The sequence below is a fragment of the Microtus pennsylvanicus genome, chromosome 7, assembly GCF_037038515.1.
Source record: "Microtus pennsylvanicus isolate mMicPen1 chromosome 7, mMicPen1.hap1, whole genome shotgun sequence".
In the NCBI taxonomy this organism is placed as follows: Eukaryota; Metazoa; Chordata; class Mammalia; order Rodentia; family Cricetidae; genus Microtus; species Microtus pennsylvanicus.
The window spans coordinates 11,271,508-11,290,996 of NC_134585.1; the positions used below are offsets into that span (position 1 = coordinate 11,271,508).

The window sequence follows — 19,489 nt, forward strand, 5'->3', positions numbered from 1 at the left end:
AGTGGCGGGATTAAAGGCGAACGCCAGTTCAAGAGACAGCTATTATTGCACACCATTTGGCTTGGTTGAGATCATCGTCAGTCAATTTTACAAAGCGTGAGTGTCACAGTTGAGTGGACCTGGACTTAGATCCACTTCTGCCGCTTGTTTTGCTGTGTAACCCAGTGCAAGAATTTAACCTCTCTGGGCTTGTTAATTGCGTGTGAAACAAGGCTCCTAGGGTGGTGTTGAAGTTCTAACACCCTTTTCCTCAAATCACAGCCCAAGAAATACTCAAGCGGCCCTCGGGGCCCTGTCAGAACCACTCATGGCTCCCTGCCCATCCCGAGCTGTCATCACCATCCATCACCGTGAGAAAGCAGCATCTCCTTAGGCAGGGACCCAGGGCTGGAGCAAGGGACAGTGTCTCATAGTTTCTTTGTTGGAAGGAAGGGAAGGCAGTTCTGCCCCAGCCCAGATCTGTTTCTGGGACTTGGATAGCCTCTTGGCTACGGCGGGAGTTGATGGCCCCGGCTCTGAGGTGACTTACAGACAGGTCTTCTTGAAGCATAGGAGGAAGGCCCTAGGTATTCTCATTTTCAGTCTTTAGGACAGGAGGGGTTAAAGACCCTAAAGGCATGACCAAACAGCCCCCACCTTCCACGGTGCCTGTGAGGAATGGCCGTGTCTCCCATAGGAAATATAAGTTTGCCACCCCATGCTCCCAACTCTACCCTAACACACCGGCATTTGGATTCTGGTGTTACCCGGGCAGCCTGTCCCCTTGGAGAATAAGAGCCTGGAAAATCTCCAGGATGAGCAATGTAGCTTTTGTCTGTCTGTCCATAAACACATTCTCTCACGTGTAATCGCGTGAGCTCACGTGTGTGCATCAGGCCTGGCTAGGAAATCGAGAAAAGAACTCAGACATCATTCTTCGCGGATAAATTTAAAACACAAGTGTGGCTCATTTTATTTTATCTCAGGAAAAAAAACCCACAAACAAAAACAAAGAAATCAGTCCCTCCAGGAGGAAAGGCAGTAGACAGGGCCTCTGACGGGGCAGCTCTGAGCTTCCCAGGCTCAGGTCCATGGCTTGACGGCTCTAACCTCTCTCATGGGACCTGAGAGCCCACACTCTGGCACCATTCCCTTTGCAGTTCCTGTCTTCAAGCCCAGCTTTGCTGCCCCGAGATGGCCCTATGACTAAGTGCATGGCAGCTTGTGGCAGCCCGAGAGGGTTGCCTGTGTCTCCTCGGGATACGGGCAGGATCGAGGACAGATCCAGCAGCCGGGGAGGGAACGTCAATAAAATAGAAAGGGTTTCCTCACATTTTCATCTTCTGGAAAGAAAAAAAAAAGTAGTCAAGTGCCAACTTCCAGGCCAGCATCTCCCTGAGCCCGAGACGGTCTGGGGAGGGTAGTGTACTATGGCGGGAGGCCTGAAGCAGCCATACCCCAACATCAGGCCAGGCCAGTCCTCCAGGCCACAGCTGCTCTACAGAGACAAGATAGAACTTTCTGATGCTTCTGGAGTCAGGGAACTGGTCCCCACCTTCGAAGACGCTGATGTTGCTCTAACTAGGGCCTAACGCAGGGCCCCACGGCACGAGGCATCTGCTTCCTCCACCCCAGGCCTTTCTTACTGGGCTTCATGCTGCTCCAGCTCAATGCTCCCTCTTCTTAGTCCAAAGTGGGAACCAGATGCCCAGTGTGTTTCCTGGCATGGTCTTCCTCGTCTTCTCTCAGTGAGATTGGTCCAGCCAACCAAAAAGATAAAGATGTCTTTCCCTCAGGAAGGGGCAAACTCTGTGGACCACGAGGATGTTCCTTCTCTGCCCTCGGCCAGTTGCTCCCCTAGGCCAGGATGCTCTGGGCCGCCTTCCTGGTGTTCTACATCCCCAGGAGACCCTTGGGAACTCCCTCCGCTCACCAGCCCCAGGGTGTAGCCATTGGGCCTCCGTCCAGAATGGGGGGCACTGCCATTGGCCCACACCCCCAGGGGGTGGCCATTGAGGCGGAGGCTGACCTGCTCTCCCTCAGTGCTATGAGACGCCAAGGCCCAGGCACCGGAACCCCCGGCCTTGAAGGGTTCCTGCCGCCTCAGGACGTGGGTGCGGATGATCTTCCGGAAGGTCTGGCGGAACTCGCGGATCCTGTAGGCGTAGATGAAGGGGTTGACGACGGAGTTGCTGTGTGAGAGGATGATGGCCAGGTACATGAGCCACGGAGGGGCGTGCTGGCACGAGGGGCAGAAGAAAGTGAAGCAGTTGATGATGTGGAGCGGCAGCCAGCAGAGGGCAAAGAGCCCCACGATGATGGCGAGGGACTTGGCAGCATGGACCTCCTTCTGCAGCGTGGACCGGGTCCGCTCCCCCGGCAGGGGTTGGCTTTCCATCTGCTTCAGCTGTCTCCGGGCTGCCAAAAAAATCCGCAAGTAGATGCCCAGCATGAGCAGCAAGGGCAGTAAGACGAAAGCGAAGAAGTTGTAGTATACCATGTAGTTCATGGGCACCACGTCCTCGAACAGACAGGCCACCTGGCCCTTGCCGCAGGCCTGCGTGTAGTTCTGGCCGTCCTTGACCTGACCGCAGCTGTTCCAGCCCAGCATGGGGGTCAGGCCGATGGCGAACGACAGCACCCAACAAATTGCAATGATGCCCTTTGCCCTCATGCCTGTCACCAAGCCATTGTACCTGGGGAGAGAGGATCAGCGTTAGAGGCCTGACGAACAAAGGTCAGCGGAGCAGCAAGCTCAGAAGCCCACAGAAGCCCCAACGGTTCCTGTCTCTTTTGCTTACAGGGTCTTCACTGAGCACTTCCTTCTCCTAGCCTCAGTAGTATCTCTTGTAGGTGAGGTGCTGGGCTCGTCCTTATCATAGCTGTAGGGATGTGACGGGAAGTGGTCATCCAGGACGTGGACGCAACCTCACAAATGTTCGGGGGTTATTAGTCTTAGGTATGAGATTCACCTGGAGTTTGGTTTGGGAGAAATAGGTGATCTTAGGGGGACAAGTGCCTCTTCTGTTTGGTTAATCGTGGTTCCTTCGATAACATGATTTCCTTTAGAGAAGGACTAGTTCTGTCCAGGGTGGGGACAGAGCGAGCAAGATCAGACCTGTAGATGGTCAGAGCCACTTATACTCCACGCTTGTTCTTCCCCATCGGACTTGAATCTCCACCGGCCTCAAGAAAAGGCTGTCCAGGTCATGGAGAAGGAGCAGAAGTCCCAGGCCAGATGAGATATCATCCCTCCTGCCCTCCAAACCCACCCACAATCCTCTCGGTGGAAACGAGACAATTATGTCTTGACATTTTCCTGGCAATCTTAATAATCAAGAGGTACTGAATGGGGTCTGAAATAAGGCAGTAAATAAAAACATTCTTGTGCTGATTCCCAGCCCCGGGGTGGGGGTGGGGGCAGGGCTTGACTTGTCCACCAGAAAGTAGACTCCGCTCCATTGGAAATACATGATTACTTTAGAGAAAGAAGGGAGGCACTCTGTGGCTCAGGGTGGATCAGAGCCATTCAGCTGCTGTTCAGTAAGAGTTTCTGGCTGATAAAAAGGAGCTTTGGTAGCATCTAAGAGATAAATCTAAAGGTTTCAATTCTGGCCAAACAAGACGAATGCGCAGTGGTGCCCAGGGCGATCTTGCCCACTTGCAGTGGTGCCCAGTGGAACTTCCACTCTTCAGATTCAGGCTAGACATCTTGGAGAAGGTTCCTGCCTCATCCGAGGCCGGGAGCCCACTTAGAGTAGGAATCTCCTGCATTTATCTCTACACTGCCAGCTGGTGGACAGGGGCCTACAGCAGGTAACAAGGAAAACACGTACACCTATTGAGTCCAGACTGAAAGCAGCTCCAGAAAGGCTTACGGGTAGCAGACACAGGCACCTACTGATATAAGACATAGGAGGAAAGCTGGTATCTGGTTGCCCTATCTTCGTCACGATGCAACATGTATGCCTAGAGTTAAAGAACTTACCTCACATGTGTGAGGCCCTAAGTATCATAAAAAAGAAAGGAAGGAAGAAAGGAGGAAAGAAAGAGAAAGAAGGGAAGAAGGAAAATGTATACCCAGTGTTGCTAGATCTCGAGAAGGACCAGAGGGTTTTTTTTTTTTTTGAGGCAAAAATATCTCCCATTTCAAATGTTGCTGATATATAGATAGATAAGATAGATAGATGATATAGAGATTAGATAGATGATAGAAGATAGATAAGATAGATGATCGATAGATAGATAAGACTGATAGATGATAGATTAGATAGATAGATGATAGATAGATAGATAGATAGATAGATAGATAGATAGATAGACAGACAAACAGACAGACAGACAGGCCCTAGTAGTTGCTTACCACTTATCTAATCTGTTCCTCTGTGTTATGTGTTAGGGGAAACTGAAACTGAGCCCAAAGAGACACAGGGACTTCTTGTGAACAGACCCTGGGGCAACTGAAGCCTGGATGAATTTCTCAGGATCTTTTACAGTCTCTTCTGCCGTGGTGCTTGGGATCAAATCCGAGGCCCTGCATATGAGAGGCAAGAGTCCTCCCTCTGAGCTATCACTCCAGCCCTGTCAATTCAGAACCCAGACAGTAACTGTCAGGCACGTTCTTAGGAGCTTCACAGGCCCGCCGAGTGGGGCCCTTGGCCTCCTGTAACAGGGCCTCTGCAGGAGGGTCACCGACTAACTCTGCCCACCAACCATCACAGACCAAGCACTGTATGTGTGCCTCTCTGCAGGCTCAAACACGACGTCCTAGGGCCCCCACCTCATCTAACACTTACTCTGTGCCAGGCACCCCTCAACAGTGCTTTACATGATCCTCACGGGAGGGGAGGCTATGTTACTGTTCACATCTTTCCTGGGGCAAGCACACCCTTCCTGGGTCCTAGAACCGGTACATTCCCATAAGCAGGGAATGCTGCGTCACTTCTCCTCTCTGGGCCTCAATTTCCTCCTTTGTAAACTGAAACTAAGAATTCTAGATGTATCACCACTGCTCCGTAAGGGCAAGATGCTGAATTTAGTGGCTGGAAACCCCAGGGAACCACTCTGTGGCTCAGGGTGGATCAGAGAGCTATTCGGCCGCTGTTCAGAGAAACGGCTCAGGGGGGATCAGTTGTTCAGCTGCTATTCAGAGAAACGGGCTGCATGGGAGACTGATGGGCTTCTGGGAATGGGGTAGGGTCTCCCCACCGCGTGACTTTCAAACTATTCTCAGAACAGGCCTTCTTGACCCTGTCCAGGGAGTTAGAAAGGCGGTAGTAAGTAGCTTCTGAGTTAACAATGTTGTGGGAGACAATAGGTCAGGGCTGATAGTTTCTGGGAATACACCATGGAAATCCCTGGTTTGTCCAGTTTACTTTTACAGGCAGGGAACCCATAAGGGGAAGTCTTCCCCTGGATTCTAGAAAGAAAGCCCCTATGGATGTACTTTCCTATGTTGGCAATGTACTGACGGTCTTGGAGATATTTGGTTATATGACCTTTAGTCTTCTTGAATGTTTAAGTGCATGCAAGCTTTATTTTTACACATACACACACAACCCAAATAGGACCCCACGCTCATATTTTCAGCACTTGGAAATAGAGGCAGGAGAATCAAGAATTCAAGGTCATAGGGCTAAAGTCTGAGGTCTAGAATAGCATCAGGACCCAAATGGAATCACGAACAGACCATAGCTGTCTCAAGGGCACATCCTGGCCTGTATCTGTGACTAACATAGTCTCATTGAGGCTTTCTGGATAAATACATTCTATGCAGTCATAATGATGTCCAGGCTGTCTAGTGCAACATGGAGTCCTTCCAGGGAGCCTCGGAGATATAGGGTGTGGGTACCAGAGTCTCCAGCAACCCTATTTTCAAGTGGCCTCTGCATCGGTATATCCTCCAATCCGTAGAAGTTGCCCTCCCCTGGGAATCCTCATCACCCATCCTGGGGGCTCACCCCATGGCTCCAGAACATACCCACAATTCCAGGTGGAGTTTCCATGTGTATTCACCACACTAGAGAGAAGGTGGAATTTTCTAAGTCACCTTAAGGGGCAATGACCTAAGAATTGAAGAGCATCTTGACCAAAGAAGAAACTCAAAATCCCTCCATAGGCAGAGACCAGCCTAAATCAGCCTCACACCACACCTGCCTCACTTACTCCTTCCTCGGGGACCTTTGGCAGGGTTTTACCCTCTGGACACTCCCTACTTCACCTATCAAGACCAGGCACACCCTGTAACACTAATACAGAAAGACTTCCTTCAGGGCACACCGCCTCCCAATTCTGCACCCTCACCAGCACCCTCATGGAGGGAAGAATGGAGTCCGGGCTTCACACTATATTAAGCAACTAGTATTCCACCACTGAACACTGAGCCAAGCCAGCAGGGACTTACAGCCAAATGGAAAGCCTTTTTATTTCCATTTTGTGGTACTAGCGATACCGCTTAAGGCCTTAGGCATGCTACATAAACACTCTCCCACTGTGTATATGCCTGGCCCTCGTGCCCTTTTGGAAATAGAGAAGTGTATTTTATAGGACTTCAGGTCTTGCACCAACTGATTTCCTGTGTGTCCTTTGGCCCGTTCTTTGGGTCTGAGAGCCCCAGAGGCCAATGTGAGACTTGCAGACAGTGGTGTGAAGGGTCCCTAGGAGAGGGAGCCTGGTCTCTAACACCTCGCTTTTCATTCTTTACAGGCACAGAACTTCATCTCTGCCACCGACCCATTTTCTTTATCACCCAAGAGACCCTGCCTTAATTGAACAGGGTCCCTACACTCAGGAAGGAGGGAAGTGATCAGTCCAATTCCTGGTGCCTGGTACAAGCTTGGGACAAAGCCTCCATCAAAGGCCAGAGCCTATGGACCTTGCCAATACAACAAGAAGTACCTTAGAAGAGGCTGAATTCCTGGCTGTGAAGGGAAGAAAATGAGAGTCCAAGCTAAAGAACATCTCCAGAGCTATCCAAGGGTGCCTAGTCCTCTCCAGGTCCCCCTCATGCCTGGTCCCCTGGTCCCCTCCAGATTCCTCTCATGCCTGATCCCCTAATCCCCTTCAGATCCCCCTCATTCCTGGTGCCCTGGTCCCTTCCAGAAACCCTGCATGCCTGGATGCTCCCTATCTAGAACCCTCCCCCATGCCTGGTCCTCTGGTGTCCTCTATGCTCCTATCACGCCCGGCTTGCTCTCAGATACCTTGCTCTACAGTTACCTCCACATTCTCAATAACCAGAAACTTCGAGGGATCGGCAAGTGAAGGGGCTCAATAGCCAGGAACACAGTGGCAGGCTCTAGAGTCTGTTCAGGTTGGGAGACACAGAGATGTCCTTTCGTGGCTCTGGTCTCCCACAAGGGTCATGTCATCTGCTCTGCTTGAAAAGCTGGACCAGGATGTTCAAAGGATATACTGTACTAACACTCTGCGGCAGCTGTAAAACTCGGCTCCTGGCCGAGACCAGCCTGTGCTTTTCGCAGCCCCACTCAGAGCTCAGATGACCCAAGGTCCAAGCGGAACTGAGGTCAGGAGGTCCTGGGGGTCAAGGATACAATGGCTCCAAGCCTCCATCTCACAAAAGAGCTGCATCCTTCCCCCATTACCCCGCCTGACCTAGTCATTCCTGCCCATTTACTGAAGCTGCAGACCTTTCTTTATGAGCTCAGAGGGACAACATAGAAATGTGTCTTCTTGTCACACCTGAGAAAACAGGCCTAGCATAGAGCGGCTAGCATCCTACAGACACACACCTCATCCCATCCCATTTCTGGGATTCAGTCTCTTGATACTGAGAAGACAAAGACAGAGAGAGGCCAAGGAGAGGAGAGCCAGCCGAAGCCTTTAAACCAAGACTAGCCAGCCTCATCTTTCCCACTATGCCGCTCCTCGGAGTTGGAAAAGAGAATGTTAAGCTACTGCTCCTCTTGGTGACCTACTACTGCATGGCTGAGCCTGACTCCCAGGGCAAATGCCACTGACCACTGGAGACTCCCAGAGTAGAGGGTAGATGCCATTGACCCCTTGGGGACCCACATGTAGATTTCCCCTAGGCCTCTGGGTTCTAGTTTGTCACTGCAGAAACCTAGACCTTGGTCTACTTAAGAAGTATGGGGTGGAGGCAATGGGGCAGACTGTCCCCATAGGCGACCTTTAACTCCATCCCTTCGTAGAGCTCACCAGAAGTCTCTCCCCTTTCATTTTTGCTTATTTCTTTTCTTTTCTTTGAACAGGGGTCTTCAGGCAAAGTCCTGGCTGACCGGCAACTCTCCATGTTTAGGCTATAGCTTTTGCCAAGTTCCCAGCTACAAGTGTGTGTGCTTGCTACCATGCCTGGCTGAGTCCCTTTTGACGAAGTCTTTAAGGCAACACAAGGCACAGGCTCCATCCTTTCAAGTAAGCTAGCGTGGGTGTTCGCTTCAGGGCTCAGCTTAAAGCAACAGCTGTGTGATGTACTGTCCAGGACACCACCGAGGCACTTGGGGAGACCCCCGAAGCCTGGTGTCACCCTGATGGCGGGTTACACTTCTCCCCAGGCTCTGCTACCCACTCCTTGGATGGCTGTGAGAGAGGCAGCCCCCTTCTCAGAGCCTCTTTTTTCCATCCAGAAGATGAGGGGGAAGGAAATGACCTCTAAAGGCCCTCTTGCCTCTGACCCTGAATTTTCACCATTCACCAAGCCTGGTCCCTATCGCTGGCTGCCCTCAGCCCGCAGCAAAGTTACTGATGCTTCCTTTGTGGGTGGGAACTCCACTGGGGTAGGAAAAGCTCACTCTGGGGGCTATACGTTGTAATCTCCCTTTATGGACTCCCTCCTCAGGGCCCGCAGCCACCCTGGCTACAGGACCGAGCTCTGGTAAGAAGAACAGAGGTACAATCCCTGGGAGAGTCTGGGTTATCTACAGGGTGGCTGGGAAGAGGCCTCTGGGAAGATCTTCATTACACAACACTTGGCCAAAGTCACGTCACAACAGAATCACCAGAAAACCCCCTCTGCACAGTCAGCCCCTAAAGCAGGCAAAGTCCTCTCAGACTTAAGAGCAACGTAATTTGCATAGAAGTCCAAATGACTCACTGTGGCATTTGGCCAAGTCACTTCCCCTCTCTGGGTCACTCTTCTTAAGCACACACTGGGGGAAGGTTGGTGGTGACAGAGGCGGGTTCCTAGCTAAGGCTCTGTGGTTTCCCATGCTTCCCCACCCACCTCAGATCATGCTTAGAGGTATGAAGACTAACTCACACACACCAGCATGCAGTATCAGAGCCAGGCCACCCTCATCTGACAGGAGCCATACACAGCTGCCTGTAGACAGCCTCAGCATGGCACCTGGGGAGATGCCAGGGTACCCTGTACCTATAGGGATAAGCCAGACAGGTATGGCCACCTCCAGTTCTATCAAGAATCAGACCAAGACCCAGAGGCCTGTCCTCTGTACCCACAGATATGCAAGCCCTGGCTCACCGGAGTGGGATGCGGATGGCGATGTAGCGGTCAATGGCAATGGCCAAGAGGCTGAAGATGGAGCTCTGAGTGAGGACCAGGACGAAGCAGGCGAAGAAGAGGCAGCCATGGCAGGCGGCGCAGAAGCCGGTGCTGATGGTGATGGCGAAGGGGATGGCGAGCACACCCACTGCAATGTCAGCCGCTGCCAGTGACACCACAAAGTAGTTGGTGACATTCTGTAGGTTGCTGTTGATCCACACGGCCCAGCACACAAGTACGTTGCCCAGGACGGCCAGCACAGCAATGGCCAGCTCCACCATGATGTACACGGAGGAGACCATGGTGGGAGCAGCCACACTTGGGCAGGCTCAGCAAGGATGCAGGTCTGGGCCAGCTCTCGGTCCATAGCTGCAGCCCAGCTGACCACTTACTCAAGTCTCGCAGCCCTTTCCTCACAAGAGCCACGAGTGTTCCCAGAGAGAGTTTGCCACAGGCTTTCTCACAGAGGATTCCGCGTCTCCTAAAATCATGACTACGCCAAGGGATCCGGCCGGGCTCCGCTCGACTTTAGGCTTCTGAAGTACCTGCAAAGAGAGATTGCCAGTGAGCAGCTCAGCCACCCCAGCCACTCCAGATTCTGCCTAGTGTCTGTCCAGGAACAACTCCCGTCTTGCCCTATCTGTGACCGTCAGTCAGGACACAGGCCTGAAAAACTCAATGGTTCCAAAGAATTCTGGTCAAGATCTTCACCCAACCCTTCTCAGGGAAGTAGTTCCTCCCCCAGTCTCTTCAGGACAGACATGGGAAGGATAACAGTCAGAACGAGGACTCTCTACCCAACATTGCCACTTTCCTCACTTCGGGTACCAGCCCAGACTAGCAGCTGGCGCTATGGAAGCAAGTTAAAGTCAAGGCAAAATGATGCTTCTACTGGCTCCTCTTTTCTGTAGCTTTTCGGATCTTCTGTGACAGCCTGTCCTGTCCTCTGGGTCCCTGCATCCATGATCAGCCCCGTGAGACCCTTCCCTCCAGCAAAGCTCTCTCCCTACCAGGCTTCCCAAATCCCATCTACCTTCTCACACTGGGCTAGCCTCCCAGCCCAGCTCATCTTGCTCCATCCCCTCAGGGAACTACCATCCCCACCTGAGGGACACCACTGTCACTCAGGTCAGACACTTCTTCAGACACTCCTGGAGTTCCTTTCTGAAGGGACCCGGGAGCCTTATGTCCTAAGCTTTCTTACCCTCACAGGTGGCAAACCAGGATCCAAGCGAAGGCCACCGCTCCGAGAGCTCCTGCCAGCAGGCTGTGCACCCGGGCAGGGCAGGCACTGCGGCTGCTTCCCTTCTCTGAGGGATCCGCCTCCTGCTCTCCTCCCACGCCTCTTCCCACCTGTCCCCGTGCCTAGCTGCTGCTGGGACTACAGCTTTAGGAAAACAGGCGCTTTGTGAGGACCCACTGGAGGACTGTGGGCAGGAATGCTCTTTTTTTTCCCGGGTCTCAGTTTCTCCACTCAGAGTGTAACACCACTACATTGTCCCAGATGACAACCATGGGCTCATTTCCGTGCTTATCCATAACCCCTTGAGAAAAGAATAACAGATTTGGAACGACTACCCCAGAGTCCCAACGTCAGACCACAGGAATAGCTGAGACCCCCTAGAAACTGGAAGTCTTGCTCTCTCTGTAGCAAGTCCCCAGTCAAGCCCAAACTCCTGTCCTACTCCCTGAGCTTGCAAAACTCAGTGTAAGCAGGACATTCCCAAAAGCCTGCTATCCCCCAGGCAAGAACCAAGAGATCCCTCCACTCCCAGTTCATCCTCTTCAGTTCTGAACCTCTATAGGACCCCAGGTTGTGCCTGCACGAAAACACATCTTTCCTACTTCTATACGCCAGGACTGAGGGTGAGTGGAACTCCAGGCCTTGGAAGAAGGGTCTTCTCCACTCGAATATGGCCAAGAGGTAAGATGGGACTGCAATAAATAAACCCCAAGCTCCCTTCAGGGCTTCAGTCTGGAGCCAGGGGAGACACGGCTGCAGCTGTGCAGGTGTGGAAGCCCTTCTACCCAGCGAGGAAGCAGATACGGAAGGCTAGGAACGGGAGGCCAAAGTCTGCAGAAGCCGACGGTATTACCGTTTCTACCTAAGAGGCGCCATGGCTCCTTAGGTAAAGCAGAGACAGCTATAGCTAAGCCCTTATGAATCCCAGCTTTGCATAAGCCAATGGCCAACTAGTTGTTCTTAAAGCATCTCCCCAGCAGAATGGCTAGAGCCGGGACGTGTGCCGCCTCTGGGTCCGTGTCCCTCTGTGCACACAACTTACAGTTTACAGAAGCATGCATCAGGGGTCCACAGCAAGCCCAGGACCAGCAGCTCCTACCTTGGGCTGTAGCTTTCAACGTGTGGGGCTGCAGCAGCCCTCTGTGGCTCAACCAGGCCCAACCAGGCTCAACCAGGCCCAGCCAGGCCCAGGGAGCCCCGGGAGAGCTACTGTCTTCCAAGAATCCTGACTCCCAACTGGTATCTTCTGGGGGGAGGGTAACCACATATCCCTTGGGCCCGTTCTAGTGGAATTTGTGTTGATGGGCACTGAAGCTGTCTGGAATTAGACCAGCCCATGGCTAGAAAGCCGGCCTAGGCACTAAACATCCTCCATCTTCAAGGTCCCCAGTGGGAAAAGCGGAACGTAACACAGTTCTGTCAAGGTGAGCCAGCTCCTTCCTTGAGCCGAGAGAGAGCCCTGCTGATGGCCACACCGCCAGGGCTGACCCGCCAGTGACTGCACTAACTCCATCGCTTCCAGAACCTTGGCTTGGAAAGTGCCTAACTCAGGCCTGTATTTGCTGAGGTTCTCCCAGCAGCCTCGCTACCTGACTGAGTCATCCCAGTTCTCAAGGATCCTCACATTCTGTGCTGGGTCCGCGCTGGATATTTCTGGACACCAGCACCCTCCCTGACTGCCCTGAGGCCACCCTGCTGCGCTCCAGTCTCAACACAGCTGGCCCTCCTGCCAGGCCTGCCTTGCATGGGCTGAGGACACACCAAAGGTTCCTGTCCCAGGGCCCTTTCCTCTGCCCTTCCTTCAGCATTCCTGCAGCCTGCCTCAGCTATCACAGCGCATCCCAGGGGAAGCTCCTCTGATCCCAGGGCCACCTGGGCAGCTGCCAAACCAGAATCTTTCTTTTCGTTTGTGCTTTCCCCAGCTCCAAGTCCAGCAGATCAGCGGAGCCAGAGGCATTCTCAGGACAGACAGGAGGGAGGAGCCCTGCAGGGGAAGGCTGAGGCTGTCTAGCTATAGGCAGGCAAAATAGCCCAGGGCCAGGGCACCCTGCCTTGTAGCCTTTCTTTGTAGTATGAATGTTCCCACTGGGCCAGTTCAGACCTACGAATGTATCACTGACCAGACGGAGCCACACACAGACGGGGCCAAGAGACGTCAGCCACCGCTGCACTGTTAAGTCCCGTGCTCTCCAGGTGGCCGTGGATCTGAATATCAAGGCTACACTGGGCCCCCTTGAGGAACTTGTGTGTGTTGTCTGGGAGTTTGGAAAATGCCTGAAAGCTGTGTTTGGGCTGGCCTGGTGAATTCCATTTTTCAGATGAGAAGCTGCAGCCCAAACAGGTGAAAAGACTCTCCCCTTTATCAGGGACGCTAGAGGGTGGCATAGTCCCTGGAGAATGCTAAGGGATACGGCAGCCGACGTCCCTCTCTGCAACAACAGTGGTTCTTAACCTGTGGGAGGCGACCCCTTCAACAAACCTTTATCTCTAAAAAATTATCTATATTACGATTCACAACAGGAGCAAAATTACAGTTATAAAGTAGTAATGAAAATAATCTTATGGTTGGGGGGACACCACAACACGAGGAACTGTATTAAAGGGTCATAGAATTAAGAAGGTTGAGAACCACCGCTCTAGAGTCACGGGAAGCCTGGGGGCCCAGGGGAAGGGGCCAGTGCAGAGCCGGGATCTAGCAATTTCCTATCCCTATCTTTTGTCTCCATCGAATTAATCCTTGAGTCATCTGTTGCTAGCCAAGAGGGGAAATTAAATATTAATAATGTTGCATTTCCTTATGATTGTCCTTTGCTGGGGACAGGGCAGGGTGTAGGAACTGTCCCGTGTAAACCACAGGCATATGCTACGGGACATGTATCAGTAGACTTGAAGGGACAATGCCTTTGGGTCCCAGCGGTCACACTCCATGCTGTCTTTTCCCGCCCATTCACTCCCACCCTGATCCAGCTACTTTAATTAAAACCACTTAATCCCAACCCGCATATCTCCTGACCCACCCCACCCCAGGCTCCGTGTACACATGCCCAGGTGGTGCCTCCGGACCCTGCTGGCTGTGTCTCCGTGCTCCCAGACAGTGCTCCACGTACTGCTCCGGGGTGCAGCCGAGCACACAGAACAGAGTAGCGCAGGGACAGGCCACTGCAGCGGCACTGGGCTTCTTCCTGGGCTCTAGAACCCCAGCCTTACGATTTCGTTTTGTTGTGAGATGGGTCACTTGTAGCCCAGGCTGGCCTTAAGCTTGCTATGTAGCCAAGTATAATCTCGAACTCGTGATCCTCCTGCTTCTGACCTCTAACTGCTGTAACATAGGCCTGTGCCATTGTTCCCGGGCTGCCTTTTTCTCATAGACAATGTTCACCAGTTACCTAACCTTCTGGGCCACGGGGAACCTCTGAGCCGTCTGCTGCCACCTTTGCTCCCTGCCGTCCTGGAGTCTACTGCAGGGGTCTCAAAAGACAAGAACCTGGGAATTCTTCAATGACAGCTGCTACCTATGAGATTCAGATACTTAGAAGCCATGCCCAGGACCTCATCTCCCACTTCAGGGGAGCTGCACACTAGATTTAAGATGCCAGAAGAAAACAAGATTATGAAGAAGAAAAATTGCGGCATTTATCTTTAACCCTAGCACTTGGAAGGCAGAAATAGGCGGGTCTCTGTGACTGAGTTGGAGGCCAGGCCAGTCTACATGATGACACTCCCTCAAAAAAAAAAAAAAAAAAAAAAAGCCCGTGAAAGAGAAAATAAAAGTATCAAACCCACAGGAGAGGATATGGCCTATGTAGTGATAATTTAGATATTTTACAAAGGAAGGGCCATAAACGAGAATGAGAGCTAGCAAACTCTCTGGCACACCAGAGCAAATACAAACAAGCAGCATAAAATCGTGGGCAGGACAAATAGGAATCAAAATAAAGAGCGTGTCATAAAGAGCGTGATAGATGTCAGCCCTGCGGGCAGCAGAGGCCCGAGGCAGTGGTGGATGGAAGAGAATCCCGAGGAATTTCTACAAGAACCAGAGACAAAGTCTAGATGGAGGAGATTCAACATCTGTCCTTGGGAATGGGTGATACGAACCAGAGACAAAGTCTAGATGGAGGAGATTCAATATTTGTCCTTGGGAAGTGGGTGATATGTGGAATGGCACCAAGCAAGAGTCACGGCGGGATGTGCCGGTACCTCTTACACCCGAAGCAGTCACGGCTGGATGCACTGGTACCTCTTACACCTGAAGCACAGCCCTGTAGTTGCTCAGCAGTAGCTGGACTTGCAGGAAAACCTCCCTAGCACACCAATCAACAAGACAGGTGTGCTCTGAGGCTGCCCGATGTTGCATGGCCTGGGCCTCCCTCCCCTTCCTGGGTCCCTCCAGGGTTGTGCAGCACCCACATTCTAATACCTGGTAAAGGCTTGGGACCTCAAGAATACAAGTAGGTGACCAGTATGTCCTTCCCCTACCAACCAGGGTGTATGGCTGCTGTTATGTTCCTGGGGACAGGATGTGGGCAGGAAGGGAGAACCAGCTCTCTGCAGCTGGAGGCCGGGGCACTAGCTTGCCTTTCTAAACAACTTCTCTATCACCAGCCAGGACCCAGGCTCCCTTCGTTTAGGTTCAAAGGCTACTGGTCAGATCTCCCTTCTCTCCCACTGAGAGTCCTAGAATGGACCCTGACATGCCCACTTGTCCAGGTCTGGTACCCAGAAAGATCACAGGTTCCCAGTCCTCACCTCAGGGGCTACTCACGCATTGCAGGCTGCTTCTCCAGATATAACCCCTCCCGGGATCCAGGCCTTACAGAGGGGCCCGGAGGGCAGCCTGCGGTGGGATCAGCCTGCGGCGGGGTCCATACCACGTCCATCACAGACTCCCCCCGCCCCTACTGTGCCTTGGCTTCTCCCATGTGCACAGGCTAGAGCATCATATAGATGAGCAGCCCCTGTGACGGCCATAAATAGTGGTTAACAGGTACTGTTCCTCCTGAAAAGGGAACAAGGGATCCCGGGGTGGAACCCTGGCAGGGAGCTGGCCTGCACACTAGACATGAGGGGTTCAAACCCACTGCTTATCCATATCCCTAGGATATGGGTGTGATGATGCAGCCGTAGAAGATGAAGGGCTCATGGCTCTCAGAGGTCACTGCGAGGTCAAATGTAAAGATTCCTCCAGCTAGAGCCTCTGGAAGAGACCTGTCACATAAAGTTAGAGGTAGCCCCGGGACACCACACAGGACCTGTCGTCCTAGTGTCTAACCCCTTGCCAGGCCAAGAGTGAGGGCGCTGTTTCCCCCACCCCGTTCCATCCCTGCTTAGCACACGGCAGGATCTCATGGCTTCCAGATTCAGAGCTGGGACCTTCCTCTCTGCACCTCATGGTTCCGGGCCTTGCTCTGAACATGAGCAGCCTCCAGGGTTCCCTTTCCGTACCCCTAATCTTTTCCTCCTATCGGAGGCCCAGTATGGACCTAGGGCAGTTCCTCAAGCACTGTATCACCTCTGCTCCCTCACCACTACTGAGTTCCCCAGGTCATGAGCTACCCTTCTGTGGTCCCCAATGTGTCCCAGAGACCAGAGTCTTCCATGGTAATTGGGAGAGTCTCTTTTACCAGCTCAGTTACCTGCCGGTAGAGCATCCTCACCTGTATGTCCCCATCTCCTCAGCTCCTCCATTGCATTCATGAAAACCCTTCCTACCTGTGCCTGTCTATCTATCTGTCTGTCTGTCCATCTATCTATCTATCCACCCATCCATCATCTATCTGTCTATCTGCCCCACCTCCTCAGCTCCTCCATCATAGTCATCAAAACCCTTCCTACCTGTGCCTATCTGTCTGTTATCTATCAATCTTACCTATCTATCTATCATCTATTTATCATCTATCATCCATACATCTATCATCCAATATCTATCTATCTATCTATCTATCATCTATCATCTATCTATCTATCTATCTATCTATCTATCTATCTATCTATCATCTATCTATCTATCATCTATCAACCTTATCTACCTATCTATCTATCATCTATCTATTTATCATCTATCATCCATACATCTATCTATCTATCTATCTATCTATCTATCTTCTATTTATCTATCATCAATCATCCAACATCTATCTATATATCATATATTTATCTATCATCTATCATCTATCTATCATATATATATATGCCTAGCTTTCTCTCCCTCTACTCTCATATGCACACATTAGGCAAGGCCCCGGTTTGGTTGTATCAAAAGGACAGCGATGGTGACCGTAACTTCTATGAGGTGCGCTAGCTCAGGAATGGGCAGGTTAGAGGCCAGAGCTGCTGATTTCAGGCAACAAGCGAGTTACCAGGGACTGTGCTTCCCCTTACAGGTCCTGGACTTTGCAGAACTTGACACCGTGATGCCACATGCTTGCTCCCAAGCTAACGCTTGTCCACACTTCCCTCTGCTCATAGCAATCTCTGCCTCTTCCTCCAGGACTACCCAACCTAAGCACAGAGCTCCCTGACCTGCCCTCTGGCATATCCTGACCACAACCCCTTCCCCTGAATTTATCCCCATAACCAGCCAAAGACTATCTTCCCCCTCTTCCTCTACACCTGTGTGTTCAGCATTACTAAGAACATCACTACTCTATAGATGGGAAAATGGATTCCCAGGGCAGTGGCAAGGCCACTTAGTACACATCTAGAGGACAAGAGCAAAACCCAGGTTAGGACACCAAAATCTTTAGTCCTTCTGCAGGGCCCTGGAGATCAGCCACTGCTTCTTCTGCCTGACCCAAAGTGTGTCTCTTACTACATGTGTGAACTGCCCTTAGTCTAACTTCAAGCCATGAACAGGGAGATAGGCTCAGCCCGGAACAGTCATGGTCAGCTCTGAGAGAGTGCACACTGGCTAGGGTTTGCCCAAGAGATGCCAGAACCCGAGAGAACCTGGGAACTTCCAGAATGTAAGGGCTGAACTTTGAGATCTTGACATCATAGTCACAGACCCATCAGTCTTTAAGGAGCCCTCAAGGACCCAAACAAGCAGGGCCTTCCCAACCCGGTGTTTCCCAAAAGCTCTCCACCATCATCCTAAAAGTCCTGACACCAAGGACAAGATTGGTTGGGTGTGACACTCTTCTGAAAGGCTGCGGAATCTAGGAGTCCAGAGAAAGCTAGGCAGCAGAGGCAGAACATTCCAGGTAGAAGGACAGAAAGCAGGCTCCTTTCTCAGGGAGACAAGGCACGGGCTCTGGTGGGTAAGGGGAGGGGTCCAAATCCCTTCCCAGTCATCAGGAGAATACGAGCTCTGCCTGCCCCAGTTGTGGGGAGAAAGAGTCCTGGAGACCACCTGCTTCTGTCGCCCTGGACCACTGTGAATCCCTGCTGCTCCATTTGTATGGACGGGCAAAATTAGTCTAAATGTTCCCTTGCCCATCTTCTGCCAAACCCTTGAGAGCTGCCACCGTTCCCGCCATTTCTGCCCCCTGCTTCGGGCAGCCCCAAACGCTCACCCACCCTCTTGTCCTCTGGCCTCTCCAGTGTCCTAAGTCGGGTTCCCGCCACCACTGTCAACAGGATGCTCCCCTCCCCCGGGTTCCAAACTCCCCTGCTCTCTCCGTGCCTTCCTGGCTGTAAGCTGGTGCCAGCCTGAACCCCTTACCCGGGAGTCTGACCCGCCTACCTCCGGCCGCGCCTCGACGTCCGCAGCCTAGCTTTGGCAGGGACGCGCCCTAAAGCGACTTGTGAGCTTGCAGGTTCAGTCCTCAGCGCGGACAAATCGACGGCCATCGCCGCGCGTCGCCTGCCGGTCTAATCGACTGACTGTAAGGAACTCCGCTGCCCTGCCTTACTCGAGCCCCTTCCGTGCTACCTGCTCATGCTCACCTTCCGGTCGCTGAGGACCGCCCCGAAGGCACGGGCTCTTAGGATGTGACCAGCACCAAGGAACCCAGCTGCGGCCACTCCCGAGGCAGCCAGGACAGGCTCGGACCCTGATACCCGCGGACTCTCCTCCCGACAGCAGGAAGGAAGGGTCCGGTCCGAGGGAGAGGCGGGCGCTCCAAGGGGCGGGAGGGTCCTAATTCGCTCAGACCTCCTGGCCCTTCGGAATCCGACGGCCACAGTCGCCAAGACGCCGGCCCGCGACACCCTCCTCCCCCAGATTCCCCAGACCCAGGCCCCCGGCTGACCTGTCTCCTGCGCTGGCTCCCACCGTCTCAGAGGCGGCTCGGGCTCCAGCTCCGGCCGCGCCGCTCATGGGCGCACCCTGCAGGCGACTTTGAAACCAGCGCTGCTCCCGCCCCGCCCCGCCGCTTGGGGAAACCGAGGCCCCGAGGCGGGAATCAGAGGAAATAGCCCCGGGAGGGCTAAGTCTTGATGGGTCTGGCAGCAAAGCACCCCTTGTCCCAGTATGGGAGCTTCTGGTCTACGCATCCTGACCGCCTCCTCCAGCGCCACTCCCACCCCCACCCGAATGCCCCCACCCATGAAGCCTTGGCGCCCCACCCCTCTCGGGTGGCTCCTCTACAAGGCATCAGGCTGGCTGCCTGTGCCACTCTGGGGCTCCCGGTTCTGCTTTCTATCGGAGCAAGGCTGCCCTGGTGCTGTTACTCCAGCTACCGCTCCACACCCGACTTTAGACCGGGGTCCTTTTCTGTTCTTTCACCCCTGACGCCTACGGGACCGTGACTCCTCCCCACAATCCTCACTACAGAGCAAGAAGGGAGTTGCGTCTGCACCACAGACTAACTAGGACTTTCAGAAATCTGGGCTGGGAATCCCCT

At 52.9% G+C, this 19,489-nt stretch overlaps 1 protein-coding gene across 4 annotated transcripts; it reads right to left on the bottom strand.

Annotated features, from left to right (window-relative positions):
- Positions 1-923: 923 nt before the first annotated feature.
- Positions 924-19,473, bottom strand: Adora2a (adenosine A2a receptor). Of its 4 annotated transcripts, none has more exons than XM_075979978.1 (3): positions 18,896-19,473; positions 9,440-10,005; positions 924-2,675 (listed from the first exon to the last, which is right to left on the bottom strand). In XM_075979978.1, exons 2-3 carry the CDS (start codon positions 9,760-9,762, stop codon positions 1,772-1,774), a joined length of 1,227 nt encoding a protein of 408 aa, XP_075836093.1. In that variant the 5' UTR covers positions 9,763-10,005; positions 18,896-19,473; the 3' UTR covers positions 924-1,771. The 4 variants fall into 4 exon arrangements, with proteins under 4 accessions (XP_075836093.1, XP_075836096.1, XP_075836097.1 ...); XM_075979981.1 differs by having other exon boundaries at positions 18,591-18,916; XM_075979982.1 differs by lacking the exon at positions 18,896-19,473 and adding an exon at positions 18,388-18,609.
- Positions 19,474-19,489: the final 16 nt, after the last annotated feature.

Excerpts from the sequence above, each read along its gene's own strand:
- Adora2a (XM_075979978.1), bottom strand. The coding sequence starts at position 9,762 with ATGGTCTCCTCCGTGTACATCATGGTGGAGCTGGCCATTGCTGTGCTG. Across the intron at positions 2,676-9,439 it reads GCCATCCGCATCCCACTCCG|GTACAATGGCTTGGTGACAG; the intron begins GTGAGCCAGGGC and ends CTCTCTCCCCAG.